Source organism: Strigops habroptila, chromosome Z, assembly GCF_004027225.2.
Source record: "Strigops habroptila isolate Jane chromosome Z, bStrHab1.2.pri, whole genome shotgun sequence".
In the NCBI taxonomy this organism is placed as follows: domain Eukaryota; kingdom Metazoa; phylum Chordata; class Aves; order Psittaciformes; family Psittacidae; genus Strigops; species Strigops habroptila.
In genome coordinates, this window is record NC_044302.2 from 78316852 (window position 1) to 78335955 (window position 19104).

Genomic DNA, 19104 nt, shown 5'->3' on the forward strand with positions numbered 1-19104 from the left:
TATGCTACCACCAGGAATCTAATTCTTGCAGGACTCAGAACTGCTAAACAGGAGCTGGCCACCTCCCAAAGGGTTATAATATTTCATGGTAAATGTGCCCCTAATAGCCTCTTTTAGAGAGATCAGTATGAGCAATCATCTAAATCTCAGTCTTAAGAGGAAAGCTTTTTGTTTATTATTATTACTTTTAAATAGCATTTTTCTTGATGTCTCAGGGGAGCTTACGCTTCTGCTTCTCCTTTTTTTTTTTTTTATTTCACCATATCAGTCAGCTTTCTACCAATCAGCTTCCCACATTTCAAACCTTGCTCTCAAACTGAGAAGTCTCAGGAGACACAGCAAGGCAGCTGGTTATTCCAATGCCAGGGACCAAATGACTCTTCTAATCTGTTCTGCCTAAGGTTGTGAAGGGACCCAGCTTGAGTAAGAAGGTGCGAGGCCATAGGTGCAGACTGCTCTAAACACACATACTCAACTTGTTTGGCTGTATCTTCCAAAACCTTGTAGGGTAGTTTAGTTCTAAAACTGACACACATAAAGATTGGGTTGGTTTTTGTTTTGCTTTGGGGTTTTTCTTGTTTGGGTCCTGTCCCAAATAGCTACATATCACCAAATTACATGCAGAAACTTAACATATACTAGGAGTCAATACTTTAGTCTTGCATCAGGCTAATCGAGTCTAACGACAAAGTTTCAGAGCCAATTAGAGTGCCCACTTATGCCACAGTCTGAAAGTACTTTGCAAAGTTTCAAAGCAAGCTGGTTGGTTGGTTTGATTTGAGTCAGGAAAATAAGCATGGCTTAAAGATTTCTGACAGGCTGCAAACAGGTGACCAAATCTTACTTAACGTGACAGAAAACTTTGTTTTCCAGAACATTAAATTCATATTGAAATGAGAGAACTTCATGCTTTTACTTCTGCATGGCTATCAACTTGAAACCAACAGAACAAATTGGAACCACATTTAAGTCTACTTTTTCCTATTGGCTTTATAGCTTCCCCATGCTTTCTGCACATTATACATTCTCTCTCTCTCAGCATTTGGTCTCTTTCTCCTTCAGGCATAGTGTAATCCTGCCAGCCAAAGAGCTTTGCTTTTAATAAGTAGATCTGCCAACTTAAACACCAGTCTCCTAAGGCAATCAAATAATGAAACACACATGTATGTACTTGCACGTAATCTGTCACATGCCTCTCTAGCCCACTACAAATGATTTTTGCAATTTGGGGTTTTCATAGGAGCATGCATTCATACACTTGGGGTTTTCAAAGATCAAATGCCATGGTTCTTCAGAGTCCTGTGTCTTGTTTGTACTTACAAAACCAATGACCCTGCAATTTCTGTATCAGAATCTACAAGACAGGAAATATGAAAAACCTAAAAACTCAAAGGTTGTGCAGACAACTTCATCTAAAGTAAGCATATCCTTCAATTTCTCCAATCTGATGTAGAGGTCTAGTGCAAGATTCCTCCACGGCAGAACACTTCCCATGTTTTTAGTTTGTCTGGAAAGTTAATGAGTAACCATGCCAGGTGTCAAGAGTATTTTTTGTACCTCCTCCATTAACCATCATCGACACTGAAGCCACCTGGATTTCCACTTCCTAAACTAGTATTTCCCAGAAGAGGAATGTAATGTGGGATGTTAGCAACAGAGTAATACAGGAAAAAAAGCTTCTATCACAGTAGGATGAAGTTGCACTGCCACACCTTTTGATTAAATAAGGTTGCATTTTGCAGCATGGTGGAGTAAAGATGGTAGCAAAAGTAGCAAAGTAAAGACGGCAGCAAAATCAAGGAAGCAAGTTACTGATTGGCATTAGAACACTAAAATCAAGTTTCGAGGATTGCAATTTATTCATGCCATCATTTGCACAAATTCTTGCACTGTGAATAACTATGACAATACAGTGAAAAAAGCAAAACTACTAGTGATGCACCATAAAAACCTAAAACAAAAGGTACATAGAATGTGCATGTCCCTGTAATGCATGTTTCTACTGCAAGATGTGCTTTACATGTACAACAAAGTACTGAGAACTTGAAAATTTGAATTCTCAGAACCTAGAAACAAGCGAGAACACTAAATTACGTCACAACACCTGTTGAATCTGTGCACCCACATTCTAGCAATGCTTTTGCTTTTGGTTTTTATATTTGGATTCTAGCTGGTGAAGCTGGATGATGCAGGCAGAGGTATGCCAGGAAGATCTATTCTGCAAGGAATTGTCTTGGACACCAGGTACTCAGTAACTGAAGCCAGCCGTGGAGTGAGCAGATAGTACTCCCTCCTCGTGATGTGTGATGTCTTGCACTGTCAAACCTAATGCAATTCTCATTCCTGGTTTTAGTTATCTCAATGAACATTTAAGCGTTAGAGTTAAGAGTTCTTTAAGTTAAGTTCTGTCCCCAGATTCAGCTTTTTTAAGTGTTTTTCCACAAGACCTCCCTATTACAAAGAGATTAACCTTAAACTCTCTTGAACCAGTGATTATTATTTTAATTGCCTTTTTGGTCTACCTCATTCCTCAAAGGAATCATGATCCAACCTTTGCTCACAACAGTGTCCCGAAGATGACTTGGTATTTGTGAATAAGAAGCTCAATGAAGCTGTTGTCAGCCACATTACTCAAAAGAGCAGAAGAGGCAATGAAGAAACCTGTTTACAGGCAGGAATCTGAAGGCTGTAAAGAAAAGGAGTAAGACCACAAACTAGACAACCAGAATGAAACAATTCTTATTCAGGGAAGACCACAATGATGAACAAAAGAGTAAGCAGGAAAAGGGGTCAGGTGACTGTGTAATTAAAAACTGTATCAGATGGCATACACTACAAGAAGGTATAGTTGCATGTATAGACACAAGTTTTAGATGCATAGTTTTGCAATCTTAACAATGTTCTCCTACTATAGAGTGTAATTTACCGTATGTATATGCACATACATCAAGGTAATAAAACTCTGTATTTATCAGAAATGCAGAAATTTGTTACAATAACAGAATATAGAATTACAACTGTCACCATATAATTTCCTCAATTATAAGAAACCCTCACTACCATCACACTAGTTACCAAAACAGGCAGTCGTAATAAAAAACCACAGCCTTGCCAAAGGATCTAGGAGCATGGGGCAAATTTTTCAAATGCATTTTTTCAAACTTAAGAGGACTGAATATAATGGACGAAGATAACTTGGTGAAAATAATCTCTATACTGTCATCATCAAATGCAATTAAATATGCGTGTGTGTCCCAAATGAAGACATACCTATCAATAAATTTGCAATATTTACTATATAATGGACATACAAATGGCTAAAAAATTATCTACATGACTACTAAAGGGAGAACTTTGGACTAATCAGGAACATGCTCAAAATCTATCTAGAAATTATGAGCTCTGTATGGGAATTAGTGAAATTCTACCTTGCATTAGCCCAGGACCTCCGAACAGTGTTTCCCTTCTGAGACTTCAAAATCTGTGAAAGGACAGTCAGACACTATTCTTTACATCAGTGTTTATTGCGTAGTTTTTCATGCATGTTCATATTATATGCAATTCAATATACTGGAATCTCTTCAGAATAGAGCTAGGATTTATGCTCCAAACCCTAATGGCAATGCGAATTTTGCCTGAGAGAAATGAGAGTAATAACTGTGGAATTTACCCCAGTGCCGCTAAACCTTGACTATAGGTCTGATCCTGTTTCTTCTGAAGTCAAAATGTGTCTTCCCACCAATTTACAGGAAAGTAGAATAGGAGCCTGCTGATTCTTGTATGAACAAGTCTTTCAAGTAAACAAAAAAAAAAAAAAACCAACTCCAACAAAACAACCATGTATAATATTTTCAAGAACATCAGTACTTTAAAATAATCTTATTTTTAGTTTGCATACAAAGGGATTTTGAATAAAGCATTTTAATAATCTGTTTAGAAGAGAGCAGCTCACATTAACAAGCATGGGCATGTTCCATCTAAACTACCAGACGATCTACCAGTTTTAGATTGACTGGCTATTTAGATTAAACAGACAATGAAAAGCAAAAAAAAACCAAACACCCAACCATTCTCATCTTATTGGTGTGTTCTTACTGTGTCATAATAAAACCCTAGATATTTGTCATAGAGGAAACATCTGGAGAAAAAGCATAACAGTTGGTAACCATCTTCCCCTTTTTTGCTAAACTGTACATGCAACTGAAAGTCCTATATCTTAAATCACTGGGAAAGGCACACACAGCCCACCATCCTTTTCAGTGCAAGTTTTATTACTAAAGATATAAGAGACTTTATCATTACGAAAATAGTCCAAAGCAGTGATTAGCATTACACAGAACAGATGATCGCCAAATGTTTCTCTAGCAGACAGAGTTCTCCCAAAAGCCAGGAGAACTGTCTAAAGCAGCAAAACTTCATGCTAGTCATTCTGTAATAAACACCATTAAACCACCGATTTTCTAAACACCCTCCCCCAAAGTGTCCTGATAATACTAGGATTGGGAAAATCTCTCATTTCACGTAAGTGGCTGCAGTTTACTCAGACTACCAGAAGGGTGATGGAGTTGTCAGCACTAAGTTTGACCCAAGAGGAAGTTAGAAAAACATGAAAGTGGTGGGGAACGCACGCTAATCTTTCAACCAATGGTAATAAATTATAAATACAGCACAGCAAAGAGAATTCAAACATTCATCCCTCTGTGCCCTTAAAGACCCCACATTGAGTGAACAGAGGTCCTTTATTTCCAGATATTTAAGTTTTTGCTACTTGCTGTTTTGAATACGTGTTCCTAACACTTTCTCTATTGACAAGGCGAGACTGCAAGGACCACTATAAAACCCCTTTATTCTCAGAACTGGCTTGCTCTGGAGCTAAAGGTCTCCTTAAATCTTTCTATCCATAAGAAAATTGCTTATGTAGGCTAACAACTAGGCATGCTATTCTGGCTTCAGAACAATGGGAGTAGATTTGGACTGCCAAGAATAGATTCTAAATTATACTCCAACATCTGTACAAATCCAATTCCAAAGTACCCAAAATAACTTGCTTCAAAATGTCAAGGGATGATATTTTCTAACATTTCTCTCAAGGGAATGGCTAATTTGCAAACAGTGCAATAAATATCAAATGAAGAATGAAAGACTGTATCACAGTAAGAGGCATGAAGCCTGATCAGCCAAGAGCGTCCTGTTTCAGAGGAGCTCTTATAGGGTGTTGACCCCTCAACAGAAGACTCCCCCGCTGGTGAAGATGGGAAGACCAGGGGAACAGATCGCACCTCACTGCGCTACATGGTGCCCTGGAGCCTCTTAGCCCTTTACAGACCACAGCAGGGCAGATGACCCTCAAGCATGAACCAGTTACCTAGGAGGAAAGTGGGACGTGATGAAGGGTTTTGCCATGGCCTCTGTCGCACCTCACCTATGCCAAGCAGCTGTGTCTCAGCGAGGAGACAATTCAAGGCTAAGTTCATAAACACAACAGATGTTTTTGCATCTCCATCCAAGCACAGCACATGAAAAATTGCAAATTAGCACTAGACCACTGGAATGTGTGGTCGCAGGGTTGAACACCACATGCAAGTAAGAAAAGGACTGCAAATCCTGTCCTTAACTGCTTATTTCTGGAATGTTTCTGGATAGAAAGATAACTAAACCAGACACAGCTGTGCAGCCTTATCTACCACTGTGCATAATTAGTGGTTCTATTCATTAATTTCCTAATTTAAGCACTTTGGTCTGCCTCCGGCCAAAAACAGCTTAGGAAGAGGGCTTGGAAATTAAAAGGTAACTTTGAATTAAGACTTCCCTTTTGAGACAGTCTGGTGGAGAAGCTGTAGCACACCTTGAAATATGGATCTGCTGTGTCTGATACCATTTAAAAGTTTGTTCACCAAGAATAATCCTCCATGATTATCTGCCACCTACTGATCTTGTCCAAGTGGGATGAGGAGATTTAGGAAGCAACTGGTGACAGCACTAAGCTTTTCTTTCCTAAAACCAACAAATAAATTACACTGATATATCTGTAAACACGACATAAAAAACTGGTGCAGCCATGCTTCACGGGAGGTACAATCCCTCCTTGGACTACAGATCTCAGGTTGCGCTAGTCTCCCTTCCTTCCCAGCTGGTGAGGAGGAGGCAATGGACAAGGATGCTTGGACATGCCTCATCCAACACATCTGATCCCAGGGGCAGAAAAAGGAGGGAAGAGACCCTTTCAATTACACCAACCTGATGTGTTTAAGTGGAATAGTTTGGCATTTGGCCACTATCTTTACATTTTTAAGTGTCCATGTTTTTTAGAAGGCAGCATGAAAACTTAAAATACAGAACTTTATACAGAAACTCAATTTAAAAACAGAACAGAAAAAGGCAAAGAAACCATAGGGAAAAATCACCTTCATCTGTGCCTGGCCTATTTACTGAAAAATACAATAGCTGCTGAAGAGCTTCTGGAAGCTGAGTGGACCAGAAGTAAATGCAATTCCTGCAGCAGGTCTGCCTTCTGCAGGAGCATCTTCCCATCCAGGACACCACTGAGTGATCTGCCAGCATGGATGGCAACTGGCATGTTCAGACCTGCCAAGGGTAGATCTCACTTCTTGCCCTCAACATCCACAATCTCTACTGAAGAAACTATCTGTCTCAGACATCAACCTCTGGGAAATGCTCTAACACAGCATATGATGCCAAGTGTATACAAACAGTTCTAGTGGATTATACAAACTATCTGACAGCTAACTGAACTGTTAAAGACCTTTTTCATAATTCATTTCATAGTTTACATAGCAGTTTTGAAGTACAAGATAGTCTTAAAGGATACTTTTAAAGTGTAGGAAACCATACACATCTTTCCCTAGCTCAAGGCAGTAGTGTGGGTTTGAAACTCTGTCCTGAGGATTTTGATTACAGATATATTTTAGCTGAAAAACCGTCAGCTTAAATATTATTTTTAAATGCAGTCTTACATGAAAACTCTGATAAAGTGGATCAGTATGTGAAAATAAAGAATAGCATTTGGGTGATATTCTTGTGGATTGCTACATACAGCATTCCTGAAAGACTGAACAAAAAGCAATAAAGTTAGTACAAAAAGTTACACCTGCTAACATTTTACCAAAAGACTTCAGGCAATGTCCAAGGATGGAGGCTTTTCTATAGTGAAGTGCAAAAAAAAAAAAACAACAACAAAAAAGAAACAGTAATACATAACAACCCCCCCCCCGCAAAAAAAACCCCTCCTATTAATGAAACCAGAAAATGGGATTGTATTTTAGACATACATTTTGCTGAAAGCATAAATGCAAGTTAGCATGTATTAACCACAAATATTACTTTTTTTTTTTTTAAAAGCAAAAAATTCCCTTTAAATTATCTGAAGTATCTAGATTCTCATCAAAGTTTTCTCAGGACTTAAAATCCTTCTCCAGTTAACATAAATATTTCTTTAAAATCCTGTAACTCCCCTTTTCATTCTTAGCTATGAAAATAAAGCAGCTCTTTGTATTCTAGCCTTCAGATTGATTTCATGGATGTTCATCACAGAAAGCGGCTTTGGAGCAAGACGCAGATGTGAAAGAGTGCACAGCCAGCTGCAGTAACAAGACCTGTGTTCTTTCACACAAGAAAATCTGGATGGGTATATGGCATCACACAACTATTTAAGCAGGCATGGTTATTTGCTTGGGGTGCAGAATGATACATTCTTGGAAAATACTTAGCACCATGTGTTGCTGAAACTCAGAAAATAATGTTATCATATGCAAACCTAAGTGAGAACTATTTGCTAACCTGTGTTTTTTTCAGATGTTCTTGGATCATAGATACAGGAACAGATCAAGATGATTCCAAAGGAGAGGAGCAGGCTACTTCACCTTTGCCTTGTTTTAAGTCTGCCTCAGGAACATTTCCGTCAGCAAGAGGTATTAACAGACTAAGTCAGTGTTACAGAAGGCTAAAGAAAGGTAAGCAAAGTCACTCAACATAATGCCACTGCTGTAACTATAGAAAGGCATATTACAATGAGTGTAATACAAACCGGACAAATATTTCTTACAGTATCAAAACAGAAGTGTCTTATTCTTTCAGCTTCTTAAAACAAAATGTGTAACAAAAGGTAGTAATTTTTTAGACTGATAGGGCTGGAATAAAAAAGATGCATTTCAGCCTCATAAGCCTTTTCAGGTCTGAGCTCATCTTTGAGAATCAAAAGAGAAGTCTGTGTACCCCAAATAATACATTTTTCACAGAAGTATCAATTGGTCCATTAAAATATTTTTCTCAAAAGTTCTCTCTTTTATTCTTCTCCTGTGACGATTAAAACACAACGTGGAAGATGCTGGGTTCGAAGCTTCTTCCTCCCTCATGCTTCCTTCCTCCTTTACCAGCAGGTGGGGCCACACATCAACCATGACTTGCCCAGGTCCACTGTTAATGTGCAATTTGTACTAGTACTTGCAAGCGTATCCGTGTGCTCTCTGTGCTGCATACGAAGACTTTTTCAGTTACTACCATCCTGATTTTATCACTGTGAAAAAAAAATGCTCTGCCTCACTTTAATGCATCTTGAAAAATCTTTGTTTTCATCAGTGATAAAGCAGGTGGCAAGAACTTTTGTTTTCATCTGGCAGCTAGAAATTACCTGGTACACCAAGTAACGCAGCCACAAGTAGCTGGTGAGGCTCTCTGGCAGGAACCCACCCCATTTCTTGGTTAAAGTCAAAAGCAACCCACTTGTCAGAACTGTCCTGCTGTCATGAACTTCACAACTGCAGCAGGACAAAGGCTTACGCTCAACCTGGGCTTTTTAGAATGAATCCAAGGGTTCTGGCTTGAATGACAAATACATTTACCAAATGAGATAGTGACTCATCACTTCACCCCATAATTTCCTTTTTCCATTTGCCTAAATCAGGAGAGATGATGACTGTTTTCTCCTCAACGGAGGCTCCAGGCTCACTGCATTCCACTCAGTCTTATGTCCCCTAATTTACAAGTGTAAATAATTTTCAGAAATGCAATCACTCTACTTGGCTTTACAGCAAAATTAAAGAAACAAATCCTACAGCATATTCAGTTCAAACATGCACAAACAGTTTTATGCTGTCAGTTTGGATCTTTGTCAAACATTGCATAACCTGGTCTCTGAAAGGAAGAGTTTCTAAATGTTGTGTGTCATTATCTTTGTCTCATCTGCTGATCTGAATCTGTTCTAGGAGAAAAGTGTAAGGAAAGGTGTTCTGGGTTTTTTTTTGTTTGCTTGTTTGTTTTTTAAAGAATCTATGTTACAGTTTAATCACAAGAAGGAAGAGCTTTGGATTATTTTTAGGCTCTAAACCAGCAAAATGGTACAAAGTTCCACATACACAACCCTTTTAAGTTACACAGGAAGTTGCAGGAAGCTCCAAAACATCAAAACAGACAAAGTATTCATATAAAGTTCTGGTCTGCCCTTCTGCAGTCTGTCCTTCATTTCAAAGTGGGAATTTAGCATTCCAAGTTAAATCTGAAAGTGTTTCTGTTGATCAAGCAAAGCTTTATGCTCCGAAGTCTGCTTACCATCAGCTTTCACAAAACAGGTAGAGAAACAATACTGTAGGAACCAACTCTTAAACGTATGAGATCAGCTGAATCAAAGTTCACAAAACTCAGCTGGACTCAGTACAGCTTATGCACTTTTCATTTTCAAAGAACTGGTTGAGACAGGGATAAGTGAGAGGAACCAGCTCTATGTAGCTCCAATTTAAGAACAGAAAGCATTTCAAGGAAAAAAAAAAAAAAAACCAAATACGTGTCAAATCTTTACTCATTCACGTAAACTTCAGATGTTTAGTGAGGGGCATAAGGATAATCTAGTTCTGGGTCTCCACTGTTGCAAGTGCCTTGACCCTTCTAGCAGCAGCCAGCCACCCTTGCCTGATGGGAGAAGAAATCTGGAGAAAAGACAGGTTGGACCAGTGAGAGCTTCACACCATCAAGAGGAATTAAATCTGCCTTGCCATTGCTCTGACCTGCGCCAGGCCTGAAACTGCTTCCTGGGGCACTAGAATTCCTGGGGCACTTGTATCCCATTTCTTTTCGCATCTTCTCGGATGAAATAAAATAAAATAAAATAAAATTAAATTAAATTAAAAAAAAAAAATCCCCAGAAACTCAGACTAAATCTAGTTCTTTATTGACACAGGTAAGGGGAAGACAGGCAAAATGCAACAGTCCTAAAGTTTCAGTCGAAGAACCTCAGTTCTGATCTTGACTGATGGTTCTGGAAATTTAAATGGGTCATGGAAAAAATAAAAATCTAGAGAAAGATCTCACCTAAGCGTTGTAATAAATAAATAAATGTTTTAATAGAATTTGAGACCACCGGCAGTTTTATTTGGTCTCAGATCTGCTTTTAATATGTAAAGAGCTGCCTATTTATGAGACTGTGATTGCATAAGACAATGGCCTGATGAACAACTCTGCCCATGTTACCAGCCTCATTGACTGCAAAGTCGTTCACATGCCTATGATTGATTGCGTATGAGTACTGCAGCGTTATGAATACCGGCAGCACTGTGCCTAAATATTGCAAATTTGATCTAATACAAAACAATATGGACATTGATGAGCAAGTGATCAAGCTTATCAAAGCCAGGGGGAAAAAAAGCATTCGGAATAAATCATTAAGTATTTAAAAGTATTGAAATGATTACTAAGTATTTTCTTATAAATAAATCTATGTATTGGTCAAATTAAAAGAAGTCATATGATTGCATATATTAAAATCTCAAAGTAAGTTTCTGATATTCAACATATACACAACAGGGTACATTCAGATTTGAGTCTTCACAGAATGAAAAAAGTATATGGATTACAAATAACTGAGGTACATTTAAGTCTTGCAGTTTGCCATTAATTTATCATTTTGATCCACAGCAGTTTCAAATCATCAAGTACTGAAAATGTAAACTTGACTGTATTTGGTCATGCGAGTTTCATACGAGGCATTAATTTATTTGAAATACACTCTAGGGGTGTAGAGAGAAGTGTCATCCTGGGAAGAATCTTCTGGCCCACTGCCCATTATGCTGGCTGCTGGACAATATTAACTGTGCTGTTCCCTGCACCAAATCTTACATACAAATATAGTGGAGCCATCCTGAAAGTGAAATGTACATTATTCTTTGTTCAAAATGTATTTCCAGCTGCACCTCTGGTTTCACCATAGGTATCATTTTGTATCATTCTGCTCACTTAAAAATAACACTTTCATTTTGTTTTCTATAATACTTTTTCGGTGCAACATTTCTCAAATTTGCTTCAAAGTTTTAAAGCACTCTCTGCCTTTTTACTGTAAAGTAAGAAGATATGTAAAGAGACCACTTATTTGTTTTAAGTAAACATACATTAAAAGTAATTAAACCTAACTCTTGAGCTATTTGGAGTTCCAATTTCAATATTTCCTCCAATTCAGCTGAGGGGGTTCTAATCCTAGGGTATTACTGAAGGTGCCTAGCCTTTTACATGAAGCTTAAAATCTTTAATTCAAAAGGAGTTATGTGAACTTAGCTTTTTTTTTTTTTTTTTTTTTTAAGTCAGAAAAAAATCCAAGGCGGGATTGCAAGCTGATTCTTAAACATTTCAGAGCATGGTATGATCATGTGTGCCGACTTTGAGATTAAGATTCCCAGTTGAATTAACACATTTTCTTGTTTTAAATCCACACAGTCCCAAGCGATTAAAAATAAACACATTGTATGTAAACAGTGCTCTGCCTAGAGGCAATTAACTTCAGTTTAGGAGAGATCTAGTCACTAAGGCTTGGGCACTGTGTCATCCCAGAGAAGTAGAAAAGTCTACATTTAAGCAAGGCCCCTCAGATCTGAAGCAGAATTTCCCAGAGTAACTTCCAGCAGCCGAAACTCTCATAAATGTTGGTTACACAGTCCTGGGGCAGGCTTGGAAACTGCAAGATTAACACCAGCATTTCTCAGCACAGTGCTGTGGCCAGCTCACAGCATGGAGCTGTGAACAGGAGTATCAAGCAAGCATGAGTACAGAGACCAAGCAAGTTACAAAGCACTGCTTTTACGTTTGAAGCAGTAAATGCATCAAAGCCTGGGATGCCGGTTACTTCACCACAGCATGCACATGTAACGAATGTCATTTTCTCTCCACCTTCTGCCTCTCACAGCGGCATTGAGGTGTCTATCCAAATAGCCATGTTTATTGTGCAGTTACAGACAATGGAGGCAACCACCTCTGGGTTAAGAAAAAGGTCAATGTTACTGATCAGAACATACTAATATACAAGGAATGATCGAAGAAGTAATAGTGTTTTCTTTAAAAAGCAAATACCCCATTTTCAGAATTAATCTAATGAGAAACCATGAGACTCATGACTAGAGGCTGAGGACTTAAGAAGTAGGGACAGTAAACCTATCCCCATCTGCCTCCACCTTCATTCTAACAACAATGTACACATAGGCATTATACACTTACAAGCAATTCTTGCATGCTTAAGGACATTGCTACATAGACCAGTTCAGACTTACTTTTTATCAAGCCCTCATCAACCTAGAAATGCTTCTACCAGGAAGACTTCTATTAACAGAAGAGTTCTATCAAATTCTGAGTTCTGCCCAACATAACCCAAAAATTAGGGTTAGAAAGCAACTTATGTTTAAACATAAAAAAAACCTTTCTTTCTTTTTTCTACTGCATGCCCTACTGCCCAAAAATGTTGAACCTGATTTTCTCTTTATCATGATTCCACTGTTCATTTTTAAATACCTGGTCTTACCTTTAATGCCACACGTTAACCTCCATGACAAGGTACATACTTTTTGCTATAAGCAAAACGTTTATGATAGGAACATTCGTACTGTCAGATTCACCAAGAAGTTTCTCAACAGCGAGTTTGATGAACCACAGAAGGAAATGCCTCCACCAGCTTCTTAGAAACCTAAAATAAATGCTACCCTGCTTATTCTCCATTTAAGTCTTTACAGTTGTGAATTATAAGCATACTTTCCAACCTGTGAGATGTACCTCACAGTAAGTTATTGGTCTCTGTGGTGCCTGAGACAAAGCACATGAAATTACAATGTGTGTGAGCTAATTACTATGAAGTAGAAACTATTCTTAATTGACTGAAATGAGCCATGCATTAAAAAAGCTGACCAGCAGGTGTCAAACACAAAAACATAAAGTCAGACAAGTGCATGAAACAAAAATGTCTGAAAAGCATGCAGACACAAACACACACCTTCTGAGAACAGTACTGACCTTGTTGCTCACTTTCTGCTTCAACTTTTGCAGGACTTGGTGCTACAGGAAGGGGTCGAGGAGGACGAGGCTTCGGAGTTGGGGGAGATATTTTTTTTCTTCCAATGTATTCTACATAAGTTCCTGGGAAATCCCCCCTCTCCCCTGTGGTTTCATTAAAGCCATTCAACCAACCAATTTCCTCCGGCTTTGCTTCTTCCCCTTCACTGAATCCAAGTGCTAGCAAGGTACCTTTATTCACAGTTAATATATCTCCTAAGTGCAAGTCAATGTCTTCTTCTCGCTCTTTTTTGTAGTCATATAAAGCTCTGTATTGATATCCTTCGGCACTCATCTTGGCAAATTATTTAACATTCAAAACTTAAACTATCAAAATGCAATTGTCCAGTTATATTTTTATATACAGAGAGATTCAAGATTTATTAACTGGGATAGTAAAAATGTCAATAGCAATGTCTAAGTAATAAAATCCACCAGAGAATCAAAAAGCACCAGAATCTGTCATTTCACTGCTGATGTTTTTACTGATGTATTTATTCTAAGTCAATGATTGTTGCAGAAGTATGTGATCCACTTCTTCTATGTCTAGCAATATTCTTCCAGTTAGTTCCTTTTCTGGGCTTGCTGGCACTTCTGAGTCTCCGTACTCAAGGTCAGCTGATTCTTGTAGCCAGTCACACCTTCTTCAAATGTACTTGCCACAGATTGCCCACGTACCTTAAGTATTCTGCCACTGAATTCTGCACACATGCTTTCCCTAGAAAGAGAAGAGAAAACTGGTGAAATTGTTTCAAATTCTCTTGAACTCAGTATTCAACTTACAACAAGCTTTTTGCAATCCTGGAAGAGGTTCTGTCCTAAAGAAGAGCCCTAAATAACAATAAAATAAAGCGGCTTCACAAAAAAATGTGCAAGCTAATGTTTGAGCCTTTATAAAGGATATATGCCCAATTACTTGAACCAGATTTGAACCCCTGCAATACGGCTTATGGCTACTAAAGCCTCAGAGTGAGGGCTAAACCCTGGAGCTATCCCTGTAGTACAGTATCTAACTTGGCAGGAAGATTTTATGTTATCTTCCTGAAGACACATGGCCACAACCTTTCCCCACAAGAGGTCTCCTAGGAGAGAGGAGGAGCTCACTGTAATTAGTGAAGACCCTTACCACTGGGTTATTCAATCTCCTGCTGCTTATGCAGAAGGCAAGGATGGGTAACAATCCCCCAGCCCAAAGCCTATATTCCAAAAACCTATTGGAGGGAGGGGTATTTTCATAATCTGCAGGAGAACCCAAAAGTCCAAAATGCTTGCATGAGCACTATATTTCTTTTTCCTTAAAAAGAGTGCCTTCCCCACTCCCCCATCTTCCAGATATTTTTAAATGTGTTTATGGTATAACACTAGACAAACAATCAGCAACTGAAATGGGCACACCCAGACCACCTAAGCAGCACTAGCAGGAGGGAAGTATCAGGGTGTATGCTTAAATTACACTAAAGGCAAGAGAATACAGGCCTGAACATTTGACTTAAGGTTGCCCGACTATGAAGTAAAAATATGACTAAAAAAATCAATTTAGAAAACAGTAGCTTAAAGACATATAGAACAGTGAAAGTTTTCTAAAGATTATTTAAGCTGTCACTCATTTTCACCTACTTAAAAAGACAAGCTCAATCATAATCTGAAATGCTACACTGGGAACCCAAAAGTGCTAACTACTCAAAGATGCATTGAAACTCCTAATACAGGTGAATGAAAGACCCAAGTGGGCTATGCAATACCAGTAGGTAAACTACTGACTGTGTACTATGTACTTAAGTGTACAGAAAGCTGGAGTGTTTTTGAGAGACACTCCCTTTTACACTGTAAAGGGACACCAGTAGACAGGGCTGGAACAGGGAACCTCTGACAGCTCTTTTCCACACCATTCTCTCTAATGTCTCAGACATCAAGTCCCTGAAACATGACTAACTGACAAGCTAAAAAGTGTTCATAAGAATGCATATGGACTTCCTCTGCCAGAGAACGACCCTTATGCCAAATTTGTATGTGGCTCCTCTTCAGTCCACCAAGTACCTGCAGCTTATTGCACAACATCTCTTGTAACAGAACACAGAAGAAAATCTTAGAAGTTCTTGAAGAACTTGCTTATCATCCCTTCCAACCATTTTTTGCTGTAGGAAAGAATTATCTGAGCCCAAATTAGACTTCTCATTTCAAAAAGCCTACACACAAGTATTTATTTTAATAACTTGAACATCTATCCACGTGGGTTAGGCATCCAGCTCCCACCAAAATTTTAATGAGAAATTTCTGCAGCCACTTCTGAAAAACCAAACTATGCTGCTTAGCTCACACTACGAAACATCACAGACTTTGCATTTAATGCAAAGAGTTTCGCTTATATTTCATTTGCCTCTTTTACCAGTGGAAAGTATGTAGACAAGAACTAGAGGGGGAAAAAAAAAGGGGGGGGGGGGATCTAAAGCACAAGTATCAATTAAATTGCACAGAAGCCTTTTCAAAAGCATGGGTTCCTCCCATTTCATATAGCAAACGAACAAATACACTTGCACACCTTAGAGCTAGGTTTTGGAGCTAATCTAAATGTTTCCAATCAAAACCAACTACTCATAGCAAAACCTGCTAGAAAATTACCACTTGACTACATTAAATATTCCAAAATATTTATTTTTTTTTTTAAGAAAGGTTTGACAAGTGCTCTGCTACAATTACTTATTTTGCTCCTACTGCCTACGGGCATTTTGGCAGTCAGCGAAGCTAGTCTTCTAAACACTGCATAATTTAACTGACTTGACCTACTCCTCTGATCTTTTATTATCAAATGTATCATAGCAACTTTATGGCCAGATGTTTAAAATAAGTACTTGTGTCTCTTATACTTGGGCTGACAGAACTGGAAAAGTTATAGTAATGTAAAAACTGCTTATGACAATTTTTAAGTGTATTTTAAAAACTCAAAACCTGAATCATATAGGGCAAAAGGTCAAACTTCCTTGCATGTTAGAACAAATCAATGCAGTTGCAGCCAGTACTGGCTCACACTCACTCCTCAGCACTGCCCTCAGTAGAGGGCCACCAGCACCCTATCTCTTGCCTAATCTATGGTTCATGTACCTGCAGACACTGCTGTGGGTGAGCCACGCTGAATTTCTTTGATTTATGCCTTTTTCTATCATCACTATCTGTCAGGTCTGGGGATGGAGGAAGACTCAGACTCCAACCTCACAGAGAGCCCCAACACAGAGACAGACACCATTTCTTCACATCAGCCTGGTAGCACTGCAGCATCTCCAAAGAACCCTCTTTGACAGTTCTTTACTTACTGCTCTGTTAAGACCCTGTATAAACAAATTCCCTTAACTCCAAGTGAAGATACATGGTCTCTACACTCAGATATTTTTACTCAAACTGACTTAAGCTGCCCAGGCTTAGCTCAGAGACCATCTTAAGTACAGGGAAAAAACCAAACCAAACACTTTAGGCAAGAAACATTGTTGTATTTGAGATGATGTATTACTGGATTTCCATTTGGCTGGTGCAATGGAAAAGAAGGAAGAAGTATTGTAAGAGAACCAAATGCTCATTTGTTTTTTATTTACTGCCTAGGAGCTTGATCCCAATGAAAGATTCCTGAGTTCAGGCAGAATTCTGGTCTCTCAGCAGAATGGTTTATGTTGGGCATTTAAACAGTTATAAAATTTAAGATTCAACAGACAGACCCAAGAGATTCTTGTAAATTTAAATGGGAAAGGAAGGGGACATGAAAGCTTCACTTCCATTCCTCACTTATCCCCCTATTAAAAATGATGTCTGGCTCCTACTCCACTGGTACCCAAGCATTTCCTCCCACACTAGCTAGCATTCTTTTGCTGACTGAGAATAAGAACTTCTACTCCACAAATACAAATACACATTACTACCAGCCCAACCAGAGGGCTACGTGCATGTTACTGATACGGTTCCCCTATACAAGGCAGCAAACATTTTCTACACCTTTATATTAACATGTTTAATAACCATATCTCCTCGTACTGCCATCTCCCTCATACTTATTCCAAAAATCCCAAAGGAAACAGTGCCTAAGACCACTTCCCTTCCACTGCGATTATGAGCTTTGCCAATAGAAGAGCAGACAACCATGCTTAGGGAGGCACTGAAATAACGAGAATTGAAGTGTAAGTGGGGAATTTGCTTGGATAGTGACTCTTCTCCCCACTAGGTGTCTACACACCTATAACTCAAACTGCACTATCGCTTAAGTACGATGCTGCCGCTATCCAAATGGAGATGATCAAGGCAAGTACCACATCGGAAAAGTATTTTTTGCAATGAAGTGAGGTCCACGATACATCTTGAACAAGGAGATACATACTTAAAATACCTTTATAATACTTCAAATCTTTGAAAGAGTGATTTTGAGCCTGTGGAGATTCTACTGCGGACCAAGTTCAAATACACACACACGTAAGTATATTAACTGCACTGTGAACACTGTAAAGCACATCCCATTCTGAAACATCTCGAAGACTTTATACTGGCTGCAAAGCTATGGAAAGCGCAGGGCAGCATCAAGACCACTTCAGAAAAATCATTAAAATATTTATAATCATAATTAAAACCCAAAAAACCAAAAAACAATCAATCTAGGAAGACAGTACAAATTGAGCTTCAATCCTGTTAAGTGGCCGGCAAGTTAACTCCTCCGGAGCCCTACACCGACATGCTCCCGGGCAGCAGTCCCCGCCGCAGAGCGGTTTCTCTCTAGCGGCTGGTCCCCGCGCTCCAATCCCGCTCAGGGGGCGCAGCCCCTCCACGGCCGGGACACGGCTGCACGGAGACGGCGCTCCCCGGCCCGGGGACAGTGACGGCGCCGCCGGGACTGCCCTCGGCGGAGACCTGGGGACAGGCAGGCTCGACGCCGCGCCGTCCGCACCCCCCGGCGACAGTCGCCCCAGCGCTTCCTCCGGACACCCCTTCCGCCGCCCCGGGGGACGTGAGCCGGGCGGGAGCAGCGGCTCGGCTCCCCACGCCTCACGGTGCGGCCGGGGCACCAGGGCAGCCCCGCGGCCACCGGACCTCGCCCCCGGCACCGCGCACCGGCTGCCCAGCCTCACCAGGAAGCGCCGTGCCGCCCCCGGCCGCGGAAGGAGAAACTCCGCCACCCCCGGGACTCGGCCGGAGTGCCGCGGCTCGCCCGGGCCTGCCGCGCCGGAGGGCTCGGCGGCGCCACGACTGGCTCCGGACGGAGAAAAAAGTTGCACGGGGCGGCAGCGCTGCCGCTCGCCCTGTTACCGCACGAGGGCCGATGCCGGGGTCCCGGGTGGCCGCACGGCTCCGCAGCGCTCTACCGTACTCCCTTGCCACGACAGCCGCCCGCGGGGCAGCGCCAGATGAGGCGGCCGCGGTGGCGTTCGCTTTACCTCAGCAGCAGCAGCAGCAACGGCAGCAGCTGCTGCTGCTGCAGCGGCACCACCGTGTCCCTCCCGCCGCCGGGCTAGCCGCGCAGCTCTCAGCCGTGCGTCCGTCCCTCAGCACGCGCGGGCCGCACTCCTCTCAGCCGCTCACCGCTTCAATGCCTCTTCGGCGCCCAACCCGCCTCCAGCGCTGCCTCCGCCCCGTCCGCCGGTGCGCCCGCCAATCCGCGCCGCCACCGCCCCGCCGCGCCCGCTGACTGATGGCGAGCGAGAGGCGGTGCTCGCCACAGACCGCCCCCGACCGGGCGGCGGGCTCGGCGCAGCTCGGTCCGCGGGGGTCGGCCGGCGGCTGCGGAGCTGGCGGCCTGCAGAACGCGGCGGAGGGGGCGCG

General features: G+C 40.9%; 1 protein-coding gene across 2 annotated transcripts in view; it reads right to left on the bottom strand.

Moving 5' to 3' along the window:
* Positions 1 to 18894, bottom strand: part of PIK3R1 (phosphoinositide-3-kinase regulatory subunit 1) — a 59994-nt gene extending 41100 nt beyond the window's left edge. Inside the window, exons 1-2 of one of the 2 annotated variants that reach the window (XM_030511794.1) lie at positions 18720 to 18876; positions 13276 to 14032 (exon numbers count right to left, since the gene is read on the bottom strand). In XM_030511794.1, the coding sequence (XP_030367654.1) occupies positions 13276 to 13609 (334 nt within the window). In that variant the 5' untranslated portion in view covers positions 13610 to 14032; positions 18720 to 18876. Of the gene's footprint in view, positions 1 to 13275; positions 14033 to 18719 lie in introns of both variants that reach the window. The other variant, XM_030511795.1, reaches the window with a different exon arrangement.
* Between the last annotated feature and the right edge of the window lie 210 nt (positions 18895 to 19104).